General features: G+C 42.9%; 2 protein-coding genes across 4 annotated transcripts in view; one reads left to right on the top strand and one right to left on the bottom strand.

Annotated features, from left to right (window-relative positions):
- Nucleotides 1-2991, top strand: part of GPR63 (G protein-coupled receptor 63) — a 213488-nt gene extending 210497 nt beyond the window's left edge. Inside the window, exon 2 of the transcript XR_013635556.1 lies at nt 2856-2991. The gene's annotated coding sequence lies outside the window, so the exon portion shown is untranslated. The remainder of the gene's footprint in view (nt 1-2855) is intronic.
- UFL1 (UFM1 specific ligase 1) overlaps nt 1-21070 on the bottom strand; it is a 50823-nt gene extending 29753 nt beyond the window's left edge. The window contains exons 1-7 of one of the 3 annotated variants that reach the window (XM_073336791.2): nt 20925-21070; nt 19567-19712; nt 12834-12862; nt 11567-11664; nt 8123-8237; nt 5674-5804; nt 4935-4993 (exon numbers count right to left, since the gene is read on the bottom strand). In XM_073336791.2, coding sequence (XP_073192892.1) covers nt 4935-4993; nt 5674-5804; nt 8123-8237; nt 11567-11664; nt 12834-12862; nt 19567-19712; nt 20925-21001 — 655 coding nt within the window. In that variant the 5' untranslated portion in view covers nt 21002-21070. The remainder of the gene's footprint in view (nt 1-4934; nt 4994-5673; nt 5805-8122; nt 8238-11566; nt 11665-12833; nt 12863-19566; nt 19713-20924) is intronic. The other 2 variants (XM_073336789.2, XM_073336790.2) reach the window with 2 other exon arrangements.
- Nucleotides 21071-23541: the final 2471 nt, after the last annotated feature.

Below are 23541 nucleotides of genomic sequence, written 5' to 3'. Positions count from 1 at the left end.
TTATATGAGGAATTATTGAAATCAATTTTACATACATAATGAAATTGCATTGGACACAAATATTATTGCAACATAACGTTTAACAGATTTTCCTGCTTAACTCTGCATAGATGGACAATGCATTCCTGGACAGCATATATACATTGACTATGTTAAAACAGAGATTGTGGGATTTAATTTGAATTTAAGATTTTTAATTTTTATTAATCTGCCTCCTTCAAACCACTTTGGGTCAGTTGGTGGGCTAAAAAGCCACATAGATTTAAAGTGAATAATAGCTGAGGGGCTTCTTTAAGCAACTGAACTAAAGGTCTCTTCCAGTACAGAATTTGAAAGATCACTTACACCTTTTTCCAATTATAATTTTTTCCCTCACTATGATAATCTAAACAGGATTTACCTGCCACAGTTCAGGGAAACTGCACCTGTATTCCCACACTATGCTCCACCAAGGGCACCTACTCTCAGGCTCACAGCTCCCCAGCCATCATCTCTTACGTGCAGAGACACACATCTCACTCCCTCCTGATGGAGGTGTTTCCAGGCTTCACAGTTCCTTGTCTATAATGTGAATTCCCCAGCAAGTCAGACTGCTTAAGCAGGCCTGCTTTGCTTTTCTTCCCAGAATCAACGAACAGTGTAATTGCTCACAGTTTTTAAACATTTATTCTTAAAGTTAATGCGTTAGAGAAAACATACGAAAACAATAAAAGAACCTACACACACACACACCAAGAAGTTTACCAGAGATCACCCCAACTCTAACAAGGACTCTGGTACCAGTCAGTCCTTCATCCCCCATCAAGGGCGCTTTCTGTGGTTACAAGTTTATAATCGCCTTGGCTCAGAACCAGCACCCCCTTGAATCTAAGTGTCCTTCCTCTATACAGTTTGGGCTTCTGATCTTGTCTTCATGTTAAAAGCTAATTAATCAGCAAAGGTCCCCTCCTCAGGGCAAAGCTTCCAAAGGCTGAGCTCTTGCATAACTGAAAGGAGTATAATTGCATACACCTGCCCCTAGAAATTTCCTGGGAAACCCACAACTTTTAAAATTCATTCTTTTCTGGTACATTGTTTCAAATAGTCCTCTGAAGAACATAACACTTCCAAGGGCTTACATTAGTCATGTCTCCCCCCATAGAAGTTACATACATCCCACTATAATACATAAACATTTTTATTTTTAATACAATGAACTCCTAAATACTTCAATGTAATTCAAAAAGGTTTGTTCAGGATATTGCAGGACACTGCCACATCTCTCACATTACCTACTTTTGAACTTTGCCCTTTGCCACCAATAAACTACCTGGATTACCTAGGATAATTAGATAGTTCCAAAATGAATAGGTGGAGCCTAATTAGTTTCTCTTTTTGCTTGCCTAGAGGAGAGAGTGTATCCTACAGTCTGACTGTAACAGAAGATACAATCCTCTGTTGGAGAACTCTCAAAAAGGACACAACTGAAGAAACAAATTAAACTAAACACTGTTTATTGTTTTTCTTAATTTCTTTATAGACTAATTATATAACCGAGTTCTCTTGCTTGTATAACTTATGACATCTTTATTATTCATGGGGGAATTCTGTACCACCACGCAATGCAGAATTTGTGCAAAATTAATGTTATGTGCAGAATTTCACTTTCCCTTGCAGAACTGGTGCTGCAGAGCTGCTGGCCAGCACTAGGGGCCACGAGACCCAGCAAAGCCCTGCTCTGCAGCTCACAAATACAGGACACTGCTGGGGAGGGAGGAGGGACAGGGAGAAAGAGTTCCAGGCACCTGCAGTTTCCAGCACATTGTGAAGGAAGAAGGCAGTGTGTAGGAAACTCCATACAAGCCCAGGACCCAGCATCAGGCTGTTTCTCTTTCTAGATCCCTGGGTTCTGGGGTCAAAGGGATACAGCTAGGGGGACACCCCACCGCAGGGCACTGGGGGATAGGAGATGCGGGTGAATGGGCTAGGGGCACACCCCACAGCTGTAGCGTTGGGGGCTGCCCCACGGTAGGGCTCTGGATTGGGAGGTGCCCTGCGGCTGGGCTCTGGGGGGTAGGAGGTGTGGTGTCTGGGCTAGGGAGGCATCCTGCAGCTGGGGTCTGATGGGGAGGGGGTGTGGGTGTCTGAGACCAAAGGGGCAGAGTTTTCCCCCCAAGATGTGCCTAGCTGACACATGTGACACACCCAGACTGAGGCACCCAACAAAAGTCTAACAGAAGCAGGAACTGGATTGTCATAGGAGTTTCTTTAACTCTCTGCTCCTCAGGGAAACTTTTTGTTGTCTGTGTTGTTAGACATACTTGCTGACAAGTATTTTGAAATAAATTACTAAATTAATTGAAAATGGTGTAATTATATTGTGTTATTCTGACAAATAAAATATGCATAATTTTAAAATATTGCACACAGAATTTTTAGGCACAGAATTGCCCCAGAAGTACCTTATGTATGATAAGAATCCTCATGAGGCAACACTGTCAAATTTCTGAATTATATCACAAGAAATAATGATTAATTCAGCCTCTTTCTTTCTCAGTCTAGACCAGGGGTTCTCAAACTGGGGGTTGGGACCCCTCGGGGGTTGCGAGGTTATTACATGGGGAGTCACAAGCTGTCAGCCTCCACCCCAAACCATGCTTTGCATCCAGCATTTATAATGGTGTTAAATATATTTTAAAAAGTTTTTAATTTATAAGGAGGGGTCACACTCAGAGGCTTGCTATTTGAAAGGGGTCACCAGTACAAAAGTATGAGAACCACTGGTCTAGACAGAAGCCTTAGCAATTTGGGGATAAAATTACTTGGGCTTGGTACCCTAATTCCTGCATTAAGATACCACTTTGATCTCCACACAGGTATGAAGACAAAGTCCCTGCTCCAAATCTGCAAAGGGAACTACACAGGTCAAGCTCTGGGCCCACAGGTTCTCATTGCAGAACTGGGGCCTAAAAAGACAGCATTCAAAGTAAAAGGAAATGGAAGGCAATGAACAAGTAGAATAACTAAATGAAGTTAAGCTCATGGCTTTCTAATGCTATTTATAAATACCCTCTCCCCCCCCCATTTTTCAGTACATTTAGTGTGCATCACTAGAGTTAGAGCTGCTCATTTTCGGTTGTGGCTGGGCTACAGTAAAGGGAAGGGTAAACCCCTTTGAAATCCCTCCTGGCCAGGGGAAAGCTCCTCTCACCTGTAAAGGGTTAAGAAGCTAAAGGTAACCTCGCTGGCACCTGACCAAAATGACCAATGAGGAGACAAGATACTTTCAAAAGCTGGGAGGAGGGAGAGAAACAAAGGGTCTGTGTGTCTGTCTATATGCTGGTTTTCTGCCGGGGATAGACCAGGAATGGAGTCTTAGAACTTTTAGTAAGTAATCTAGCTAGGCATGTGTTAGATTATGATTTCTTTAAATGGCTGAGAAAATAATTGTGCTGAATAGAATAACTATTTCTGTCTGTGTATCTTTTTTGTAACTTAAGGTTTTGCCTAGAGGGGTTCTCTATGTTTTTGAATCTAATTACCCTGTAAGATATCTACCATCCTGATTTTACAGGGGGGATTTCTTTATTTCTATTTACTTCTATTTTTATTAAAAGTCTTCTTGTAAGAAAACTGAATGCTTTTTCATTGTTCTCAGATCCAAGGGTTTGGGTCTGTGGTCACCTACGCAAATTGGTGAGGCTTTTTATCCAACATTTCCCAGGAAAGGGGGGTGCAAGTGTTGGGAGGATTGTTCATTGTTCTTAAGATCCAAGGGTCTGGGTCTGTAGTCACCTAGGCAAATTGGTGAGGCTTTTTACCAAACCTTGTCCAGGAAGTGGGGTGCAAGGTTTTGGGAAGTATTTTGGGGGGAAAGACACGTCCAAACAGCTCTTCCCCAGTAACCAGTATTAGTTTGGTGGTGGTAGCGGCCAATCCAAGGACAAAGGGTGGAATATTTTGTACCTTGGGGAAGTTTTGACCTAAGCTGGTAAAGATAAGCTTAGGAGGTTTTTCATGCAGGTCCCCACATCTGTACCCTAGAGTTCAGAGTGGGGGGAGGAACCTTGACAGGCTTGTTTAGTTTTAAGGAAAGAGAGTGGAAGAATCCTGGGGTCAGGGTCAGCGAGAGGATTGCAGGCATAAGGGAATTAGATTCAGATGCCAGTGGGAGAGCCTAAAGGAGCAGTTAACCATGTAGAATGAAAGAAGAAAGGGAAGACAGGAACATTAATAGAACAAAGTCATGTGAGGCCCTGAAGGCAAAGAAAAGGAGATTAACTTTTATATAAGAGATGAGAAGCCCGCAAATGAACATAGGAGGACGTGGTCAGTCCACAGACAAGACACATGATCTTTGAGGTAGCATTTTGTATAGAATAGAGGAGACATGAGAGCTGGATAGTCAAAGAGTTGCAATAGTTGAGGTGAGAGCAAATCAAGGACTACAAAAGGAAATCTTCATGGATTGTAATTTTGTAAGGCTTTTTTAAATAAAAGAAAAAATAAACAAATAAGCGTGCGATTTATCTCCCAGATTACTAAGACCTCTAGTTATGAGCATAACAAAAACTCTGCCTCAGCAATATCAAAATAAAGTCAATAAGTAAAAATCCTATGCAGTTAAAGTCATTCAGCTATGTGAAATCTGTGTCCTTTTGCATGCTCCATTGATAAAAATACCAGAGCACATAATGAAACAGAAGACAAAAATGAACATTGCACTTCTTGCATCATTCCACTCCCTTAGAGGTATTCCATCAATGATCTTTCATTGCTGCAGATATAGACATTTTTCTGAGCTGTAGACAGCACAAGAAGTCTACTACTTGTTAAACTAGAAAGGAGACTTATTGCTATTTATTTCAAAAACAATACTAAAAGGTTTAATTGAAATGATTAATTCCAACAATAAAGAATCTAAATACATGAAACAAAATCTGAAACAAACTCACAGTAAAGCAGTTGTTCCTGGAATCCATACCGAGTGATCAAGTTAGTTACAGGAGTAGGCCTATAAAGAATAAAAAGGATAAACATGGAAACAGACCTGGAGACTCCCAAATTGAAGTAGAATCTACAAACAAGTACCTCTGGACTTTTCCCCCCAAGAAAGGAATATTCTGAAAAACCGATCAAGTGTATTAGCCAGACTGTTTAATAAATTCATATTGGTTTAAAACTGTATTAGTACTACTGTAAATATCACACACACACACACAAACAAACTTCTGCTAACTAAGTTCATGCTCAAGATAGAGCATTAAGATAGCTATTGAACGGATACCCAAATTTCTGAAAAATGAAGTGTGGTTGGTGGATATTAATCTGTAATTATGTCAGTGAGGGGACACTTTCCAGAAAATTAAGAATTCACAGTGAATTCATGACCAGCAGTGTTAGCCAGTTTTTCAAAATATTTTCCCATTGTAATTTAGCTAACTAGTCTTCCCTTTTCTAGCGATAAGCCTTTCCTCTTGCTCAAGTACCTTTGTACGTCAGCAGAGGACTGGGCTCACTTTACATGTTTCTCCAAAAAAGTACACAAAATTCTCTCACTGTAAAATGAATTGTAACTGCAAAAGTCTCATACATATGCCTTTATTTTCTTTTTTGTATATTACAAATAAATCAGATGCATAAATAATGCTGTAAATCACATTTCTACATATAGATATTTGTGTTAGGGCTTACCTAGTAATTGCACTGAACAGACCACGAATGCGTGCTCGATGCCGGGCTACAAATGCCTCCGTAAAAATCACTCCTTTGTTGTCCTGATCTATCTGGCCATGAATAATTCTACCAAGACGGGGGGACAATGCCTGTGAACAGAAGTTATGATAAATGCTGGGACGAGAGTTTACAGTTACACAGCAAAGAAGAAAATATATTTAAACTGTAGATTAGAAAGTTAATTTGTCGAAATAATCAACATATTCAGAAATAAGAATGTATTTAAAATGGTAATAATTACTGAAGAATATTAAGATACTATAAAAAACACACAGATTGCATGTGTGAGGTCACGCTATTTTGACCCAACTGCAATCGCCAGGTTAAAGTAGCTTTCTCAATAATACATACAATGACCTGAATTATTTAATGACTATTCCCTCTCCCACACATATTACAATCTTTACAGGTGAATGAAGAACGACCACATTGTGAAAGAAACTCATTTGGCCTTGGATTTCTAAGGTTGCACGTTCATGTTAAATCCTTTGTGTCTGTGACAAAGGAAGTCCCTGAACCACTCTTCTGAGATGTCAGAGTATAAGTTAACAGCAAGAAATAAAAAACCCCTGACAAAAGAAAAAAGAGATTGGAATCTGCATTCAAATTAGTAACTTAAAACATTCAGATTGTCTGGGACAAAAAAAGAAAGAAACTGTGTATATATTCTGGACAATGTGTTTAGAAGATGATCATGCCAGAGACATTAAAGCCAGAAGGGACCATTAGAATCATAGAATATCAGGGTTGGAAGGGACCTCAGGAGGTCATCTAGTCCAACCCCCTGCTCAAAGCAGGACCAATCCCCAACTAAATCATCCCAGCCAGGGCTTTGTCAAGCCTGACCTTAAAAACCTCTCAGGAAGGAGATTCTACCACCTCCCTAGGTAATGCATTCCAGTGTTTCACCACCCTCCTAATGAAAAAGTTTTTGCTAATATCCAACCTAAACCTCCCCCTCTGCAACTTGAGACCATTACTCCTTGTCCTGTCATCTTCTACCACTGAGAATAGTCTAGAACCATCCTCTTTGGAACCACCTCTCAGGTAGTTGAAAGCAGCTATCAAATCCCCCCTCATTCTTCTCTTCTGCAGACTAAACAATCCCAGTTCCCTCAGCCTCTCCTCATAAGTCATGTGTTCCAGACTCCTAATAATTTTTGTTGCCCTTCGCTGGACTCTCTCCAATTTTTCCACATACTTCTTGTAGTGTGGGGCCCAAAACTGGACACAGTACTCCAGATGAGGCCTCACCAATGTCAAATAGAGGGGAACGATCACGTCCCTCGATCTGCTGGCTATGCCCCTACTTGTACATTCCAAAATGCCATTGGCCTTCTTGGCAACAAGGGCACACTGTTGACTCATATTCAGCTTCTCGTCTACTGTCACCCCTAGGTCCTTTTCCGCAGAACTGCTGTCTAGCCATTCGGTCCCTAGTCTGTAGCGGTGCATTGGATTCTTCCGTCCTACGTGCAGGACACTGCACTTATCCTTGTTGAACTTCATCAGATTTCTTTTGGCCCAATCCTCCAATTTGTCTAGGTCCCTCTGTATCCTATCCTTACCTGCCACCGTATCTACCACTCCTCCTAGTTTAGTATCATCCGCAAATTTGCTGAGAGTGCAATCCACACCATCCTCCAGATCATTTATGAAGATATGAATGTTGTGATAATTTAGTCTGAATTCCTGCATAACACAGGCCATAGGACTTCCCTTTCAATGCGGACTTCCTTTGAACAAGAGCTTTTCTCATTGAAAGGGAAGTCCTATGCCTGTGTTGAAAAAACATCCTAATTTTTAATTTAAAAATTTCCAGGGATAAAGGATATACTGCACAACTCTTGGTAAGTTGTTCCAATGCTGAATTACTCTTACAGTTAAAAACGTGGATCTTAATATATAGTCTAAGTTTGTCTAGTTTCAACTTCCAGCCCGTGGTTCTTGTTATATTTTTCTCCTCTAGATTGAAGGGCACTCCTATTATCATATTTCTGTTCCCCAGGTATAGATTGTGATCAAGTTCAGCCCTGAATCTTCTCTTTTATAAGCTAACTAGATTGATCCCCTTGAGTCTTTCACCTGAAGGCAGTTTTTCAAATTCTTTGATTACACTCTTAAAGTATGTTCGTTCCTTTCTCCTAAAGTATCACAATGGCTGAGAGGAAACCTAGCTCAGTTCAGATACTGAAATCCGTACCGGCAAATTTTAATCTAAAATCGGTTCATAGCCGCTAAAATGCAAACCTGAGAGATTTAATACTGACCTGCTTAGGACACTACCCAAGACTTCATATAACTATCATCTTTGTTGCCTGGATAATAAAGTTGCTATAAAAGGGAAACATTTCTTCAAATCAGAATTCAATGTTTCTATATGAAAGGGTAGTTAACATGCAGTAACCTGTATCAAGAAGTCTCCTGGAAGGTCGTATGCCTTGCAGAGTTCAGATATTGTCACCTGACCAGTTTCCTGTAGTTTATCATTTATTTCTTCTGCTAATTGGTCTAGGTAACTCCTTATGTAAAACCAGGAAGAAAAGACATTAGCGTGACATTCCCAATTCAACTTGCATCTCTTTACGTACAGTTATTCTGCCTCATTAAATTTATTTGTTCAGAGTAAACATTTTTCCAGGGTATACATAAATACATGGGAACTTACTATAAAACAGAAATAGAGGGGCTGTGGTAATTCATCTTGCTCAATACAACTATTACAGGGAAAAGGTTGTATTTTTAAAATTATGCTAACCAACCCACTAGTTTGCAACCTGTTCATTTATTTCCTTACAAGGAACAATAAGAAGTAATTTCACAACCCCCTCATAAAAAACACACACATTTTTTTCTCTCCAAGGAACCTGAACATGGATTTTTATGGGAGATGAGAGTGCTCAGCATGTCACTGGTTCTGGTCCATGGAAGTATATTCTCTGCCCCAAAAATAAGTTCTGAAGCATAATAAATAATAGAAGACTATAGTTATATTGCACCTATAACATCTAAAGTTGCATCTCTTGACCACTGTATACAATAACTCCTCACTTAACACTGTAGTTATGTTCCTGAAAAACGCGACTTTAAGCAAAACAATGTTAAGCAAATCCAATTTCCCCATAAGAATTAATGTAAATAGGGGGGTTAGGTTCCAGGGAATTTTTTTTTTTTGCCAGGCAAAAGACTATTTTTTTTTATATATACACGCACATATATACACACACAGTACAAGTTTTAAATAAACAATTTAACACTGTACACAGTAATGATGATTGTGAAGCTTGGTTGAGGTGGTGAATTCAGAGGATGGGATATTTCCCAGGGAATATTGCTAAATGATGAACTAGCAATTGCCTGAGCCCTCAAGGGGTTAACTAGTTGTTAATAGAAAAGGAGTACTTGTGGCACCTTAGAGACTAACCATTTTATTAGAGCATAAGCTTTCGTGAGCTACAGCTCACTTCCTCAGATGCATATCATGAAAACTGCAGCAGGCTTTATATATACACAGAGAATATGAAACAATACCTACTCCCACCCCACTGTCCTGCTGGTAATAGCTTATCTAAAGTGATCATCAGGTGGGCCATTTCCAGCACAAATCCATCCCACCACCAACCTCAGCCTGGTCCAGTCCACACAAGAGATCCACTTCCTGGACACTACAGTGCTAATAAACAATGGTCACATAAACACCACCCTATACCGGAAACCTACTGACCGCTATTCCTACCTGCATGCCTCCAGCTTTCACCCTGACCACACCACACGATCCATCGTCTACAGCCAAGCTCTGCGATACAACCGCATTTGCTCCAACCCCTCAGACAGAGACAAACACCTACAAGATCTCTGTCAAGCTTTCTTACAACTACAATACCCACCTGCAGAAGTAAAGAAACAGATTGATAGAGCCAGAAGAGTTCCCAGAAGTTACCTACTACAGGACAGGCCTAACAAAGAAAATAACAGAACGCCACTAGCCGTCACCTTCAGCCCCCAACTAAAACCCCTCCAACGCATTATTAAGGATCTACAACCTATCCTAAAGGATGACCCAACACTCTCACAAATCTTGGGAGACAGGCCAGTCCTTGCCTACAGACAGCCCCGCAACCTGAAGCAAATACTCACCAACAACCACATACCACACAACAGAACCACTAACCCAGGAACTTATCCTTGCAACAAAGCCCGTTGCCAATTGTGCCCACATATCTATTCAGGGGACACCATCACAGGGCCTAATAACATCAACCACACTATCAGAGGCTCGTTCACCTGCACATCCACCAATGTGATATATGCCATAATGTGCCAGCAATGCCCCTCTGCCATGTACATTGGTCAAACTGGACAATCTCTACGTAAAAGAATAAATGGACACAAATCAGATGTCAAGAATTATAACATTCATAAACCAGTCGGAGAACACTTCAATCTCTCTGGTCACGCAATCACAGACATGAAGGTCGCTATCTTAAAACAAAAAAACTTCAAATCCAGACTCCAGCAAGAAACTGCTGAATTGGAATTCATTTGCAAATTGGATACTATTAATTTAGGCTTAAATAGAGACTTGGAGTGGCTAAGTCATTATGCAAGGTAGCCTGTTTCCTCTTGTTTTTTCCTACCCCCCCCCCCCTCAGATGTTCTGGTTTAACTTGGATTTTAACTTGAAGAGTGGTCAGTTTGGATGAGCTATTACCAGCAGGAGAGTGAGTTTGTGTGTGTATGGGGGTGGGGGGGGGGATGTGAGAAAACCTGGATTTGTGCATGAAATAGCCCAACTTGATTGTCATGCACATTGTGTAAAGAGTTGTCACTTTGGATGGGCTATCACCAGCAGGAGAGTGAATTTGTGGGGGGGGGGTGGAGGGTGAGAAAACCTGGATTTGTGCTGGAAATGGCCCACCTGATGATCACTTTAGATAAGCTATTACCAGCAGGACAGTGGGGTGGGAGTAGGTATTGTTTCATATTCTCTGTGTATATATAAAGCCTGCTGCAGTTTCCACGATATGCATCTGAGGAAGTGAGCTATAGCTCACGAAAGCTTATGCTCTAATAAATTGGTTAGTCTCTAAGGTGCCACAAGTACTCCTTTTCTTTTTGCGAATACAGACTAACACGGCTGTTACTCTGAAACTAGTTGTTAATGTAGCCTCACACTCTACAAGGCAGCAGGAATGGACCGGGGTAGACAGCATAGCAGACAGAGAGGGAGACACAGTGTGTGCCTGAGAGAGAGATGCGCATTTCCCCTTTAAGTACCTGAACCACTCTTAAGTACACTGCCTTGTTAAGTTAATGAGTAAGCTAAGACCACAACTGCTGAAGGAAAGCTCCCTCCATCCTGAGCCCTGTCCTGTGTCCCTCTGAGATGGGGTAAGCGGGGTGCAGGAGCAAGGGAGAGAGGGACACTCTGACATTAGGCCCCCTCTTTCCCCCCCCCCCCAAGAAAGCAGAAGGCTCGGGGAGCAGCTCCAAGGCAGAGGGCAGGAGCAGCACATGGCAGTGGGGGGGAGGGACAGCTGAACTGCTAGCAATTGGTAGCCTGCTGGGCGGCTGCCTGCCGCACAGGGAACTTAGGGGAGCAGGGAGTTGATAGGGAGGCTGCCAGTCCACCCTGGTTCCAAGCCCCCCACCAGCTAGCTGCAACAGGCTGCTCTTTCTGCAAGCAGTGGACATGGACAAAGCAGGCAACTGCCTGCTTTGTTAGAAGGGAGCATTTCGCAACTTTAAACAAGCATGTTCCCTAATTGATCAGCAATGTAACAACGAAACAACGTTAACCAGGATGACTTTAAGTGAGGACTTACTGTACATTTCTCCAGAAGATACTCACTCATTTATAAACTGTCCCAGTACCAGCTGAATAGTTCTATCTGATTTAACAATGTCATTAGCTCGGCTTTCAATATGGACCAGGTCGACATTTATTATCTGGAAAAAAAAAATCCATCAGTCCCTTAAATTCAAATTAACTTTCAGACATTAAGACATACTTTCAAAAGGATAGGAGTACTTGTGGCACCTTAGAGACTAACCAATTTATTTGAGCATGAGCTTTCGTGAGCTACAGCTCACTTCATCAGATGTTTACCGTGGAAACTGCAGCAGACTTTATATACACACAGAAATCATGAAACAATACCTCCTCCCACCCCACTGTCCTGCTGGTAATAGCTTATCTCTATTACCAGCAGGACAGTGGGGTGGGAGGAGGTATTGTTTCATGATTTCTGTGTGTATATAAAGTCTGCTGCAGTTTCCACGGTAAACATCTGATGAAGTGAGCTGTAGCTCACGAAAGCTCATGCTCAAATAAATTGGTTAGTCTCTAAGGTGCCACAAGTACTCCTTTTCTTTTTGCGAATACAGACTAACACGGCTGTTCCTCTGAAACCTTTCAAAAGGATATCTGCTTTTTATTTGCTCTATCATATTTATGTGCAAGTAAGTCTGTGGCTTGGAACAGAAGCGTTTGTGCTTTTAAAACATCTCTTCTAATAACAACTAGGTTAAAGGGTCCTAGAAAAGTAAGATTTTTGTAAAGCTCTGAAAAGAAACACTTTGTCTTCCAGAAAGTTTTCTGATTTCAAGCAATTTTACTTGAGACAGAAGGAAAAATTAGTCACAGAAGATGACTGGGGGATAGAGATTAGTGGAGACAAGTGATTAAGGAAGAAAGAGAGAGGACCCAGAGAGGCATGCAAAGTTTATTATATTTCACTGCATGACCCAATAGCTCTAAATTTTAGCAAAGGCGGACCTTTCTTATCCACCTGTACTTCTCAGTTTAAGAAAGCAGAAATATTCAAATCATCAAAAAAAACCTGCTTCTTTTTTTTAGGGGCAATTTTAAAGAGTGTCACAGTACTACAGAGTACTTATTTATCTCAAAATCAGAATACGCATGAATACAACATTTGTGAAGTGATACACAAATGGACAAAGTAGTCAAAGTTAGTGAGAAGTGCCACCAGTTTTGCAACCACTGCTATACAGCACTTCAATATCAGCATAGTAACTTACTTTGAGACTGACTGATGCAGTACAAATAGAGAAACACAGAAACAAAAAGTATATGTATTTTTATAACAAAAAATTACCTGTTGTAAGTCAACAATGTTTACTCGACCTTTGAAAAAATACAAATATAATTTAAGTATTTAGTACATCAAAAGCTTTGAACAGGTTTATAATGCAGCACAGCCAATCAAGTATGAACTCTATTTCATTTTTTTTAAGTGATCACAAGGAGTGTGATTGACAGCATTTAAAGCTGAAATCTGTTTAATCAGAGGAAAAAATCCACATAATGGCAGCAACAGTGCAAGATTCCCCATGACACCCTATATGCCTAAAGACAACGTTAACAGAGTCTATAAAAGGTAGAAGAATTGTTGAGACTCTCCCCCCTTTACCTCTGTGCTGAAACTGTCATGTTATGATGCCAACAAAACATGAAGAAATGGTTACTCACCCTGTGCAGTAACTGTGGTTCTTCAAGATGTGTCCTGTCCCCCTATGAGTGCTCCACTCTAGTGCACTTGCACCCTGTGCTTTTGATAGGAGATTGCTCATAGCAGTGTCCATTCAGCCTGCACATGCGTGTTACTCAGCCTCATTCCCCATGCTGTTGCTATATAGCATTGTTCAGGCTAACCTCCACAAAGCCCCATGACAGAGGGGAAGGAAAATGGGTAGTGGAGCACACATGGGAACACACACCTCAAAGAACCACAGTTACTGCACAGGGTGAATAACCATTTCTTCTTCTTCGAGTAGTGTCCCCATGAATGCTCCACTCTAGCTGACTACCAAGCAGTTCCCCTTTAAGGAGGAGGGAGCTTCAGAGTCTCATTCAGTACGGAAGAAAGTACAGCTGAGCCAAACACGGTATCAGAAGCAGTATCACAAATTATTACAGCAAATGTATGCACAGAAGTCCAAGTTGTGCCTTTACATACTACAATGATAGGAGTGATAGGATCATCACTGCAAGTGTTACCATTCTGAATTTTTGTGCCTTCACAAATGTGTTGAGTAGTCTTAAATCTAGGATGGGTCTCCAACCATCATTTTTTATCAGAACCAGGAAATACCTGGAATAAAACCCCTTCCCTCTGAGCTGTGCGAAACCTGATTCTATAGTACACAAGTGTAGAAGAGAGTCTATTTCCTGCCATAGCAGGTTCTCATGGGAGGAGTCCCTGAATAGGGAAGGAGGGTTGTGAGCGGAAGAGAACTGAAGTGGATGGAGTACCCTGTGTAAATGATCTCTAAAACCCACTTGTCAGTAGTTATGGTGAAAAGAGTTGCCGAAAGGAGGAAAGCATGTGAAACGTTATAGCTGATAAGAAAGAGGATGGCAGCTCAGGATCTCAACCATCCCATCAAAATTGATCCTTTGAAGTGGACAGTTGTGAAGTTGAAGGCTGAGAGGTGGGTGGTTTCCGTCTCTGAAATCTCTGCCTCTTGTGGTGAGGTTTTATGGCCTCTGCTAACTCAGGAACTGTGCAGGATGGATCTCTGTGCTTTCTGGGACCTAGTAAATTCTCTCTTCAGAGCAGGTGTGTAGCTCCCTGGAGATTGTAAAGTGGCTCTGCAATCTTTTAATGTATGCAAGGATTCGTCCGTATTACCAGCAAACAACTTAATGCCGTCAAAAGGAAGGTCTTCTATCGTATTCTGGATCTCCTTTGGGAAGCCAGGGGACCCTCCTCATAACTACTGCTGTAGAAATAGAATAAGTAGCAGTGTTGAGAGAAACCTGCAGAGATAGCCTGTGAGGAGCTGGCTTTCTGCAATAATTGACTGGAACTGCTCTCTGTGTTCTGTCGGCAGATGGTCAATAAAGGAGTTTAGCTTGGTATAATTTGTGTAGATGTAGTTGGCGATTCTAAACTATAAAGTAGTCAAAGAATCAGATTTTCTACAAAGAAGGTTGAGATGCTTATGATTTTTATCATAGAGTGTAGATTTAGTGTAGTTCTGCCTACCACATTTGTTAACTGCCTCAACTGCCAAGGAATTAAGAGATGGGTGAGAAAAAAATTATGACTCCTTAGAGGGAAATATTTTTGACTGCCCTTTTGCACGTGGGAGAAATTGACGCCAGAGTATGCCAAATGACCTTTGTAGGATCCAGGAGTGCCTTGTTGACTGGCAGGGAAAACATGGGCATAAGAGGCTATATGGAGGACGTCAAGCAGCTTCTGATGTGGTTCTTCAAATGCAGCGACCCTCAACCTTTCCAGACTACTTTGAGGAGTTTGTTTTGTCTAATGTACCCCCAAGTTTCACCTCACTTAAACAATAATTGCTTACAAAAGCAGACAAAAATACAAGAGTATCACAGCACACAGTTACTGAAAAATTGCTTACTTTCTCATTTTTACCATATAAATTATAAAATAAATCAATTGGAATATAAATATTGTACTTACATTTCAGTGTACAGTATACAGAAAAGGATAAACAAGTCATTCGCTGTATGAAATTTTAGTTTGTACTGATTTTGCTAGCGCTTTTTATGTAGCCTCTTGTAAAACTAGGCAAATCTCTAGATGAGTTACTGTACCCCCGGAAGACCTCTGTGTACCCCTGGTTCAGAACTACTGCTTCAATCTCCTCAAGAGGGATCTGTAAAGAATCCACGATGCTCTTGATGAGATCCTGAAACTGCTTAAAAATCTTCAGCCAGCGATGGTGGAGCTTCATCCTGGGATGAAGAAAGATGTTCGCGGTTGGAGAAACCGCATCATCAGCCCTGGCCTCCTATTCCTCAAAGGTCTCTTCTTGAGTCTCCAGTAAAGGGAGGATAGGAGGGTTGTCTCTCTCTGTGAATGGCTGAACTTTAGGCTCTAGACAATTGGTGGCAATAAGCCACCCAGGGATTCCAGCATGGCCAAAAGAGTGGCACATATGGCATGGGTGGTGGAATCCACAAGTGCTCACCCCAGCGGGATAGTAGCTGTGGACATCTGTCATGAGTGAGCTCAGGCTCCTCAGAAAAAGAATCCTCATGGGGTGGAGTGGAGAGCCTTGAACAGATATTTGGGAGGTTGAGGCAAAATTTTTCTCTGAATCCTCCTCCTTTAAGTCCTTGGTAATGGTGAGAGAACAGAAGCAGCTTGAGATACCACCATCAGTACCGGGTAGGTGTCCAGAGATCTGGAAGTTCTTGGTGCCAAAAAGATATCGGCGTTAAGCAATGGTGAATCAGGAGTCTCGGACGCTCTGAGGTCTTGGGGAAACCAGGCATCTTATAGTACTGACAGCATTGTTGGTATTGTGTCCAGGGCTTGTGCTGAAGTAAGAGTAGTGATGGTACTGTGAGTATCAAATGCTCTGGGTGGAATCCAGACAGAGCCCAACGAATCTTTTCCAGTACCATTGTAGAACTCTTCTTGCCGCTGCGGTCTCCTACTAGTATCAAAGGTCTCTCGGAGCCCGATATTTTAGGGTTTCTTCACTTAGCAGAGCTCTCGGTACTTGAGAAATCAGCAGCCTCGGGGATACCATGTCTGAGACTGATGGGATCCGAGGGAGCTGATGTATTCGATTTCTTTGACGTAGGTTCCCTACCTGGAAAACTTGGAGCACAGTCATTGGAAGACTTATGAGAGGAATCGTGGGTCTTCCTCTTAGATGCCCTCGAGGAGTGTAGTTCAGAGACAGAAGAGGCACCCGACTTACTCGGAGACTGGTTTATGCAAGGGGGAGGAGGGTGAAGAGCTCCTGATCTGGGTCAGAGGCCATTCGCAGCAAGTTCTCCATCATAAGGAGTTAAAGTTTATCTCCCTGTTCTTTCTGGCTCTAGATTTTAACGCCAGACAGAAGTTTCACTTTTGGGAATTATGAGATTCCCCAAGGCAATGGATGCAGTGGGAGTGTCCATCACTCACTGGGATTGCCTCCCAGCATGACAGGCAACCCCTGAATCCAGGAGAACTAAGCATAACCTTGGAAAGGGCAAAAGATCCCAGGGAGCAGGAGAATGATCAAAAAGCTATATAACACCTTTTTTTAAAAAAAATACAACTAATTACTTTAATAGACTAAGTACAAAAGCTAAGAGAACACAGCTGAGCCAAAACCAGAGGTGCTGGAACAATTTGTATAATGGAGTGCCAAGAGCCATTGAATCAAACTGTAAACCCTGTATACAGTGGAAACCACTTCAAACCAGGGGGTGCAGCAACACTCCCAGCACCCCTTGTTCCAGCACCTACGGCCAAAACTCAACTTGAACAACTAGCTAAGGCTTTGTCGTAAGCCAGGACAGTTGAGAAAGAACTGAGAATGGTTAGCCCGCACAGTGCCATATAGCAATGGGATGGAGCACGAGACTGAATAACATGTATGCACAGGCCAAATGGACACTACTAGAGAAATCTTTAATCAAAGGTGCAGGGGATGCAACTGCACCTAGAGTGGAGCACCCATAGGAACACTACTAGAAGAGGAACACCAGTTTACTAGGGATGGAATTGAAACCACCAATTCTTTCTACATGTGCCAGAAACTGCTATCAAAGTAACAACTTTGAACTTTTGCCAAGCGGACACACTGATGCAGCACACATTAAGGTAATCTTTGGAAAAAATCAGCTGTAGTGCATGAATGTGGCAGGTGTGTTAACTTATTTTCCAAACCATATGATGATATGAACTTCACACAGGAGGGAAAGATTTTAGATTAACTAGAGCAGGGATGGCCAACCTGTGGCTCTGGAGCCACACGTGGCCCTTCAGAAGTTCGTATGTGGCTCCTTGTATAGGCACCGACTCTGGGGCTGGAGTTACAGGCGCCAACTTTCCAATGTGCTGAGGGATGCTCACTGCTCAACCCCCAACTCTGCCACAGGCACTGCCCCCATTCCACCCCTTTCCGCCCCCACCCCTGAGTCTGCCATGCCCTCGCTCCTCCCCCCTCCACCCCAGAGCCTCCTGCACGCCACGAAACAGCTGATCAGCAGGTATGGGGACGGGAGGGAGGCGCTGATCAGTGGGGCTGCCGATGGGTGGGAGGGAGGCAATAGGAGCACTGGGGGGTTGGGAGGGAAGCTGATGAGTGGCATATTACTGACGTATTACTGTGGCTCTTTGGCAATGTACATTGGTAAATTCTGGCTCCTTCTCAGGCTCAGGTTGGCCACCCCTGAACTAGAGGTACCATATGTTTCTCCGCATTCTAATTTAGGCCATATCTACAGTAGGAATGCTTATCCAACAGAGTATACTAAATCAGCAAAGAGCACCTAGGGTGGATGCAGCTATACTGGGAAAGCAAAGGTTTGTATTGGAATAGTAAAACCACTCCCCCCAGGTAAAACATGCTATACTGTTTAAAAGTGTAGTTTTATTGGTATACCTGTGTCTGCATTAGTGGCTTATGTTGACACAGCTGTTGGTCAGAGATCGTGCCTCTTTGCACCTCTGACTGATAGTTATGTTGCTACAGACAAATGGGTAGTTTAAGCCATATATGCTCCCTGTGCATCTAAACCATACCAAATACAGCAAAGCTTTTACTACTGTTCGCTGTGATATATAGACATGGAAGAACATGCTGGATATGATTCTACTTTCTACATCAACAAAATTGATTCTAAATTGTGATTGTTTTTACCTCTTACAACATCGCTAGCAATAAAAATGTCTCAAATACAATTTTCAGATTCTGAGTCAAGGTTGCAGGCTTCGTTCTCAGGCCTCTTCTATTTCAGAAAATTTGCACTGATGAAACTAAGTCAATTTAACATCAAATCTAGTTACACCAGTGCAAACGTCCAATACAGATGTTCTTAAATTGGTTTAAATTACAATTCCCATGGCTGTAATGCATCTATATTAGAGGTTTTCACTGGTATAATTATATTGGTTTTAAATTGACAGTTATATTACCGTAGGTTTTCTAACAGATACACGCCTCTCAAAAATAATCTACTTGTGAAGTGAGTCAAACCTCATCATGGAGCCCTTTAGATCCACTTTTCTGATTATAACTGCACATACATTTATTCCTCCACAGAGGAAAATGTTTGGTTAGTTGAGTGATTTGCCTGATTCAACAACCTTTTTTTAGTTGTCTTTGAAAACTGTCTAAATATACCAGTCATGTTTAGACCATTTCTGACTGTAAAGCAATAATATTCAGTACAAAACAAAACCACCCATATGCACATGCTTATTTTGTACTACAAGATCAGGCTTTAAATGCCTACAAAAGTACAATGAATTTCTTCAGTCTTAATCACACTTTTAATGTGATAGCAACAGAGTCATTAACAATCATTAAACAGAGCACTACATTTATTGAATTTATAAAAATCACTATTTTATTTACTATACATACAAGATACAAACAATATTAATTCCCATAAAATATCAAAGCACATATTTTGGCTTATATTCTATATATATCATAATTCTAGCAATATATTAAGCGTGCTAAAAGATTTCTTTTTGTGTGTTGTAACATCTTTGTTCTATATTCTTAATACTAGAAAATAAGGTAACATTGACAATTCTGGTTCACAACCAGCCAGTGGCCGGAGTTTGGAAGGGAGACAAGGGTAGAGGAATTAATCCTCAGTGAAGCAACAGGGAAATGCAAACTTAAGCCATATTTTTCCACGGCATGCATCCGATGAAGTGAGCTGTAGCTCACAAAAGCTCATGCTCAAATAAATTGGTTAGTCTCTAAGGTGCCACAAGTACTCCTTTTCTTATTAAGTTTATTGAAGGACAATGGCAATCTTCAAATCCCCAAATTATTTTCTATGATCTTGCTATTAATTTACTTGAAGTGAAGAAAAACAAATGTAACTCTTACCACCACAAACATGAAGCTCATCCTGTATTTCTCTGCTAATCTGTGCTGGAGTGATATACTCCTTTCCATCAAGCGTATGCACTACGTCCAGCTGCTTTTCAGCAATCAGTTTAGCAACAATCTCTATGCAGTTACGTTCAGACAGCCTGTGGACATTATAAAGAGTAACAAGGTCATTTAAAATGAGAATTTGCTAATTTTAGGATAAATAACTGAAGCTTTTAGAGTTTTACAATCTGAAATATTATTTTGCTGTTCTCTGCACACAACTTTCAATGTCAATTCCATACAAAATCCTAATTCTCTTTTCATTTTAAAAACGTGGTCTTAGTACCTGCATACGTTCCTACAAAAGATTAAACTTTATTCATGTGAGTAGTATCAAGTTATTTTTCTTGCTCTCATGAATAGTCAATGTTTCAATGAGACCACTCATATCAGCAAAGTTAAACTCTTTGTCACCTTTTCAGGATGAGGTCCTATGAGTGTAGTTTGTTACTTTGAAACTTGATTTTTAAAATTAGTTAAATGAATAAATGATTGCCCCCCCTTAAACAAAGTAAAATGGTTTGTCAAGACAAATAAAGACAACGCACTACTAAAAGATTAAATATTTAGCTGATCTGCTGATGTGGATAAATAGGACGCAGGAACTCAGAGGGGCGGTGTTAGTTTGAAACCCCATCAACTTTAAAATGTGAGTTAACATTTTCACTTGCCCATTTCTGTAGTTTTACAATCACTGCTTTCCTATTTCAAAAATGGGATTTCTCCCCTCCAAGGTGCCAGGCCCAAAGAACTCCTGACTCTGCAGTGACTGCGCAGGGCCCACTGGCCACAGAGAAAGGAAAAAGAACAGGAGGACTTGTGGCACCTTAGAGACTAACAAATTTATTTGAGCTACAGCTCAGGAAAGCTTATGCTCAAATAAATGTGTTAGTCTCTAAGGTGCCACAAGTCCTCCTGTTCTTTTTGCGGCTACAGACTAACACGGCTGCTACTCTGAAATCAGAGAAAGGAAAAAACATTTTCTACTCCACTTTCAGCTACAGCAACCTTGTTAGGATCCGGGCCGCGGTGTGCTGGTCACCGCCCCCAGGGCAGGGCGCTACATGCCGCCCCCACCCCAGCGGGCGGAGTGCTGCACCCCCGCCGCCGCTGCGCCCCACAGAGCCCTGGACACTGGACCTCCCCACAACTGTCCAACACGCAGTGCTCGGCGCTGCCCAGCCCCCTCCCAGCGCCCGGGGTTCCGCGGGCCGCCGCCTCCGGGCCGAGTTCGGTGGGGGGGGGGGCGTGGCCGGGCGCCTCCTCTCGGTTGCCCGGCCGGGGGGGGTCAGGCACCCCAGTCCCGTCACCTCTGCGCTGCCTCGGCGAACTGCGCCCGCTGGAAGTCGGCAGCCAGTCTCCGGATCTCCTCCCAGGCGGCCGCCATCGCTACCTCCGCCGCCACACGTCAGCCTAGCCGCCGGGCTACGGACCGGGAGCAGGGACAGACCGCTGCGGCGCGTCACCGATCGCCTTCGCCTCCCCACAGCGCCCCCTAGAGAGGAGAAGCAGTTGCGCAGGGAAAGCGGCTCCCCTTCCCGCCCCCGAGTGGGAGACGGGCTCCCCTGCGCCCGCCCAGCCCTGGACTTGCGGGGCTTCGATCCCGCGTGGGCCTGAAACGGGACAGGAGCCGTGTTAAATACCCTCCAGCCCTCAGCCTAGGGCCGGCTCCTATCCAGCCTGCCTGGGGCAACTCATGGCCCCAGGTGGGAGCCTCCTCCGGGCTGCCAGCCCCCGACCTGCCACGTCCCGTCGGTACCTGCAGGCTGGCGACCATCCGCCAGGGGTGACACTTGTCATAGGAACGTGACGGTGGCAAGGAAATGCCACTTGGTGGGGAAGGTTTCTCAGGTGCAGGATGGAATTAAACTGGAGTCATCCAGGAATAGCTAAATTCGCACCCCACCTTAATCCGAATGACCTTTCAAGTGTAGACAAACCTTACCCTAGCCCATTTAAAGACACCACATTTACCCCTAGTCTAGACAAGCCTTGGCTCAGGTTGAGTGATTGGGATTTGCTCGCTTGTTCGGCTTGAGCGCAGAGAGCAGCAGTCTGGGCTCAGTAGGAAGAGTACTCTCCATTCAGAGCATGGTGATGTGGGACTGGGCTGTGTGTTTGCATTGAGAAATTGACCAGCAGAACTGCCCCTTGTATCTGGAATAAAAGTATGCAGTGGTGCTGTGGCCCTGTTGGTCCCAGGATATTAGAGAGACAAGGTGGGTGAAGTAATATCATTTATTGGCCCAACTTCTGTTGGTGAGAGAGGCAAGCTTTTGAACTACACAGAACACTTCTTCAGGTATGGGAAAGTGACTTGCTCCAGTATAGCTTGTGTCCCTGTAGCTCTGCTGGTCAATTTCCCTGTGCAAACAAGCCCTGTCTTAGAAAGGCAGAAGAAGAAATGCCAAGCAATGAGGAAATAAGGAGAGGGACAGGGCAAGCAAATAAACATACATATTTGAGATTTATAAGTACTTAAAAAAAATTCCTAAATACCAGGTTGTACAGTTGAGTCAGCACTCAAAGATAGCATCAGAGGGGTAGCCGTGTTAGTCTGGATCTGTAAAAGCGGCAAAGAGTCCTGTGGCACCTTATAGACTAACAGACGTATTGGAGCATAAGCTTTTGTGGGTGAATACCCACTTCGTTGGATGCATGTAGTGGAAATTTCCAGAGGCAGGTATAAATATGCAAGCAAGAATCAGGCTAGGGATAACCAGGTTAGTTCAATCAGGGAGGATGAGGCCCTCTTCTAGCAGATGAGGTGTGAACACCAAGGGAGGAGAAACTGCTTTTGTAGTTGGCTAGCCATTCACAGTCTTTGTTTAATCCTGAGCTGATGGTGTCAAATTTGCAAATGAACTGAAGCTCTGATGAAGTGAGCTGTAGCTCACGAAAGCTCATGCTCAAATAAATTGGTTAGTCTCTAAGGTGCCACAAGTACTCCTTTTCTTGAAGCTCAGCAGTTTCTCTTTGAAGTCTGGTCCTGAAGTTTTTTTGCTGCAGGACGGCTACCTTTAAATCTGCTATTGTGTGTCCAGGGAGGTTGAAGTGTTCTCCTACAGGTTTTTGTATATTGCCATTCCTAATATCTGATTTGTGTCCATTTACATAGGGACTGTCCAGTTTGGCCAATGTACATAGCAGAGGGGCATTGCTGGCACATGATGGCTTATATTACATTGGTGGACGTGCAGGTGAACGAACCGGTGATGGTGTGGCTGATCTGGTTTTTCAGTATAGGGTGGTGTAAACGTGACCATCACTTATTTGCACTGTGACGGTCACGTTAACACCACCCTATATCAAAAACCCACCGACCGCTATGCCTACCTTCATGCCTCCAGCTTCCATCCCGGACACTCCACACGATCCATTGTCTACAGCCAAGCACTGAGGTACAACCGCATTTGCTCCAACCCCTCAGACAGAGACCAACACTTACAAGATCTTCACCAGGCATTCTCAAAACCACAATACCCACACGAGGAAATAAGGAAACAGATCAACAGAGCCAGACATGTACCCAGAAGCCTCCTGCTGCAAGACAAGCCCAAGAAAGAAACCAACAAAACTCCACTGGCCATCACATGCAGTCCTCAGCTAAAACCTCTCCAGTGCATCATCAGTGATCTACAACCCATCCTGGACAACAATCCCTCACTTTCACAGGCTTTGGGAGGCAGGCCAGTCCTCGCCCACAGACAACCTGCCAACCTGAAGCATATTCTCACCAGCAACTACACACCGCACCATAGTAACTCTAACTCAGGAACCAATCCATGCAACAAACCTCGATGCCAACTCAGCCCACATATCTACACCAGCGACACCATCACAGGACCTAACCCGATCACTACACCATCACCGGTTCATTCATCGCACGTCCACCAATGTACTATACTCCATCATGTGCCAGCAATG

Source organism: Lepidochelys kempii, chromosome 3 (genome assembly GCF_965140285.1).
Source record: "Lepidochelys kempii isolate rLepKem1 chromosome 3, rLepKem1.hap1, whole genome shotgun sequence".
NCBI classification, from domain to species: domain Eukaryota; kingdom Metazoa; phylum Chordata; order Testudines; family Cheloniidae; genus Lepidochelys; species Lepidochelys kempii.
Note: the sequence above shows the minus strand (reverse complement) of the source record. Positions and strands in the feature narration are given on the sequence as shown.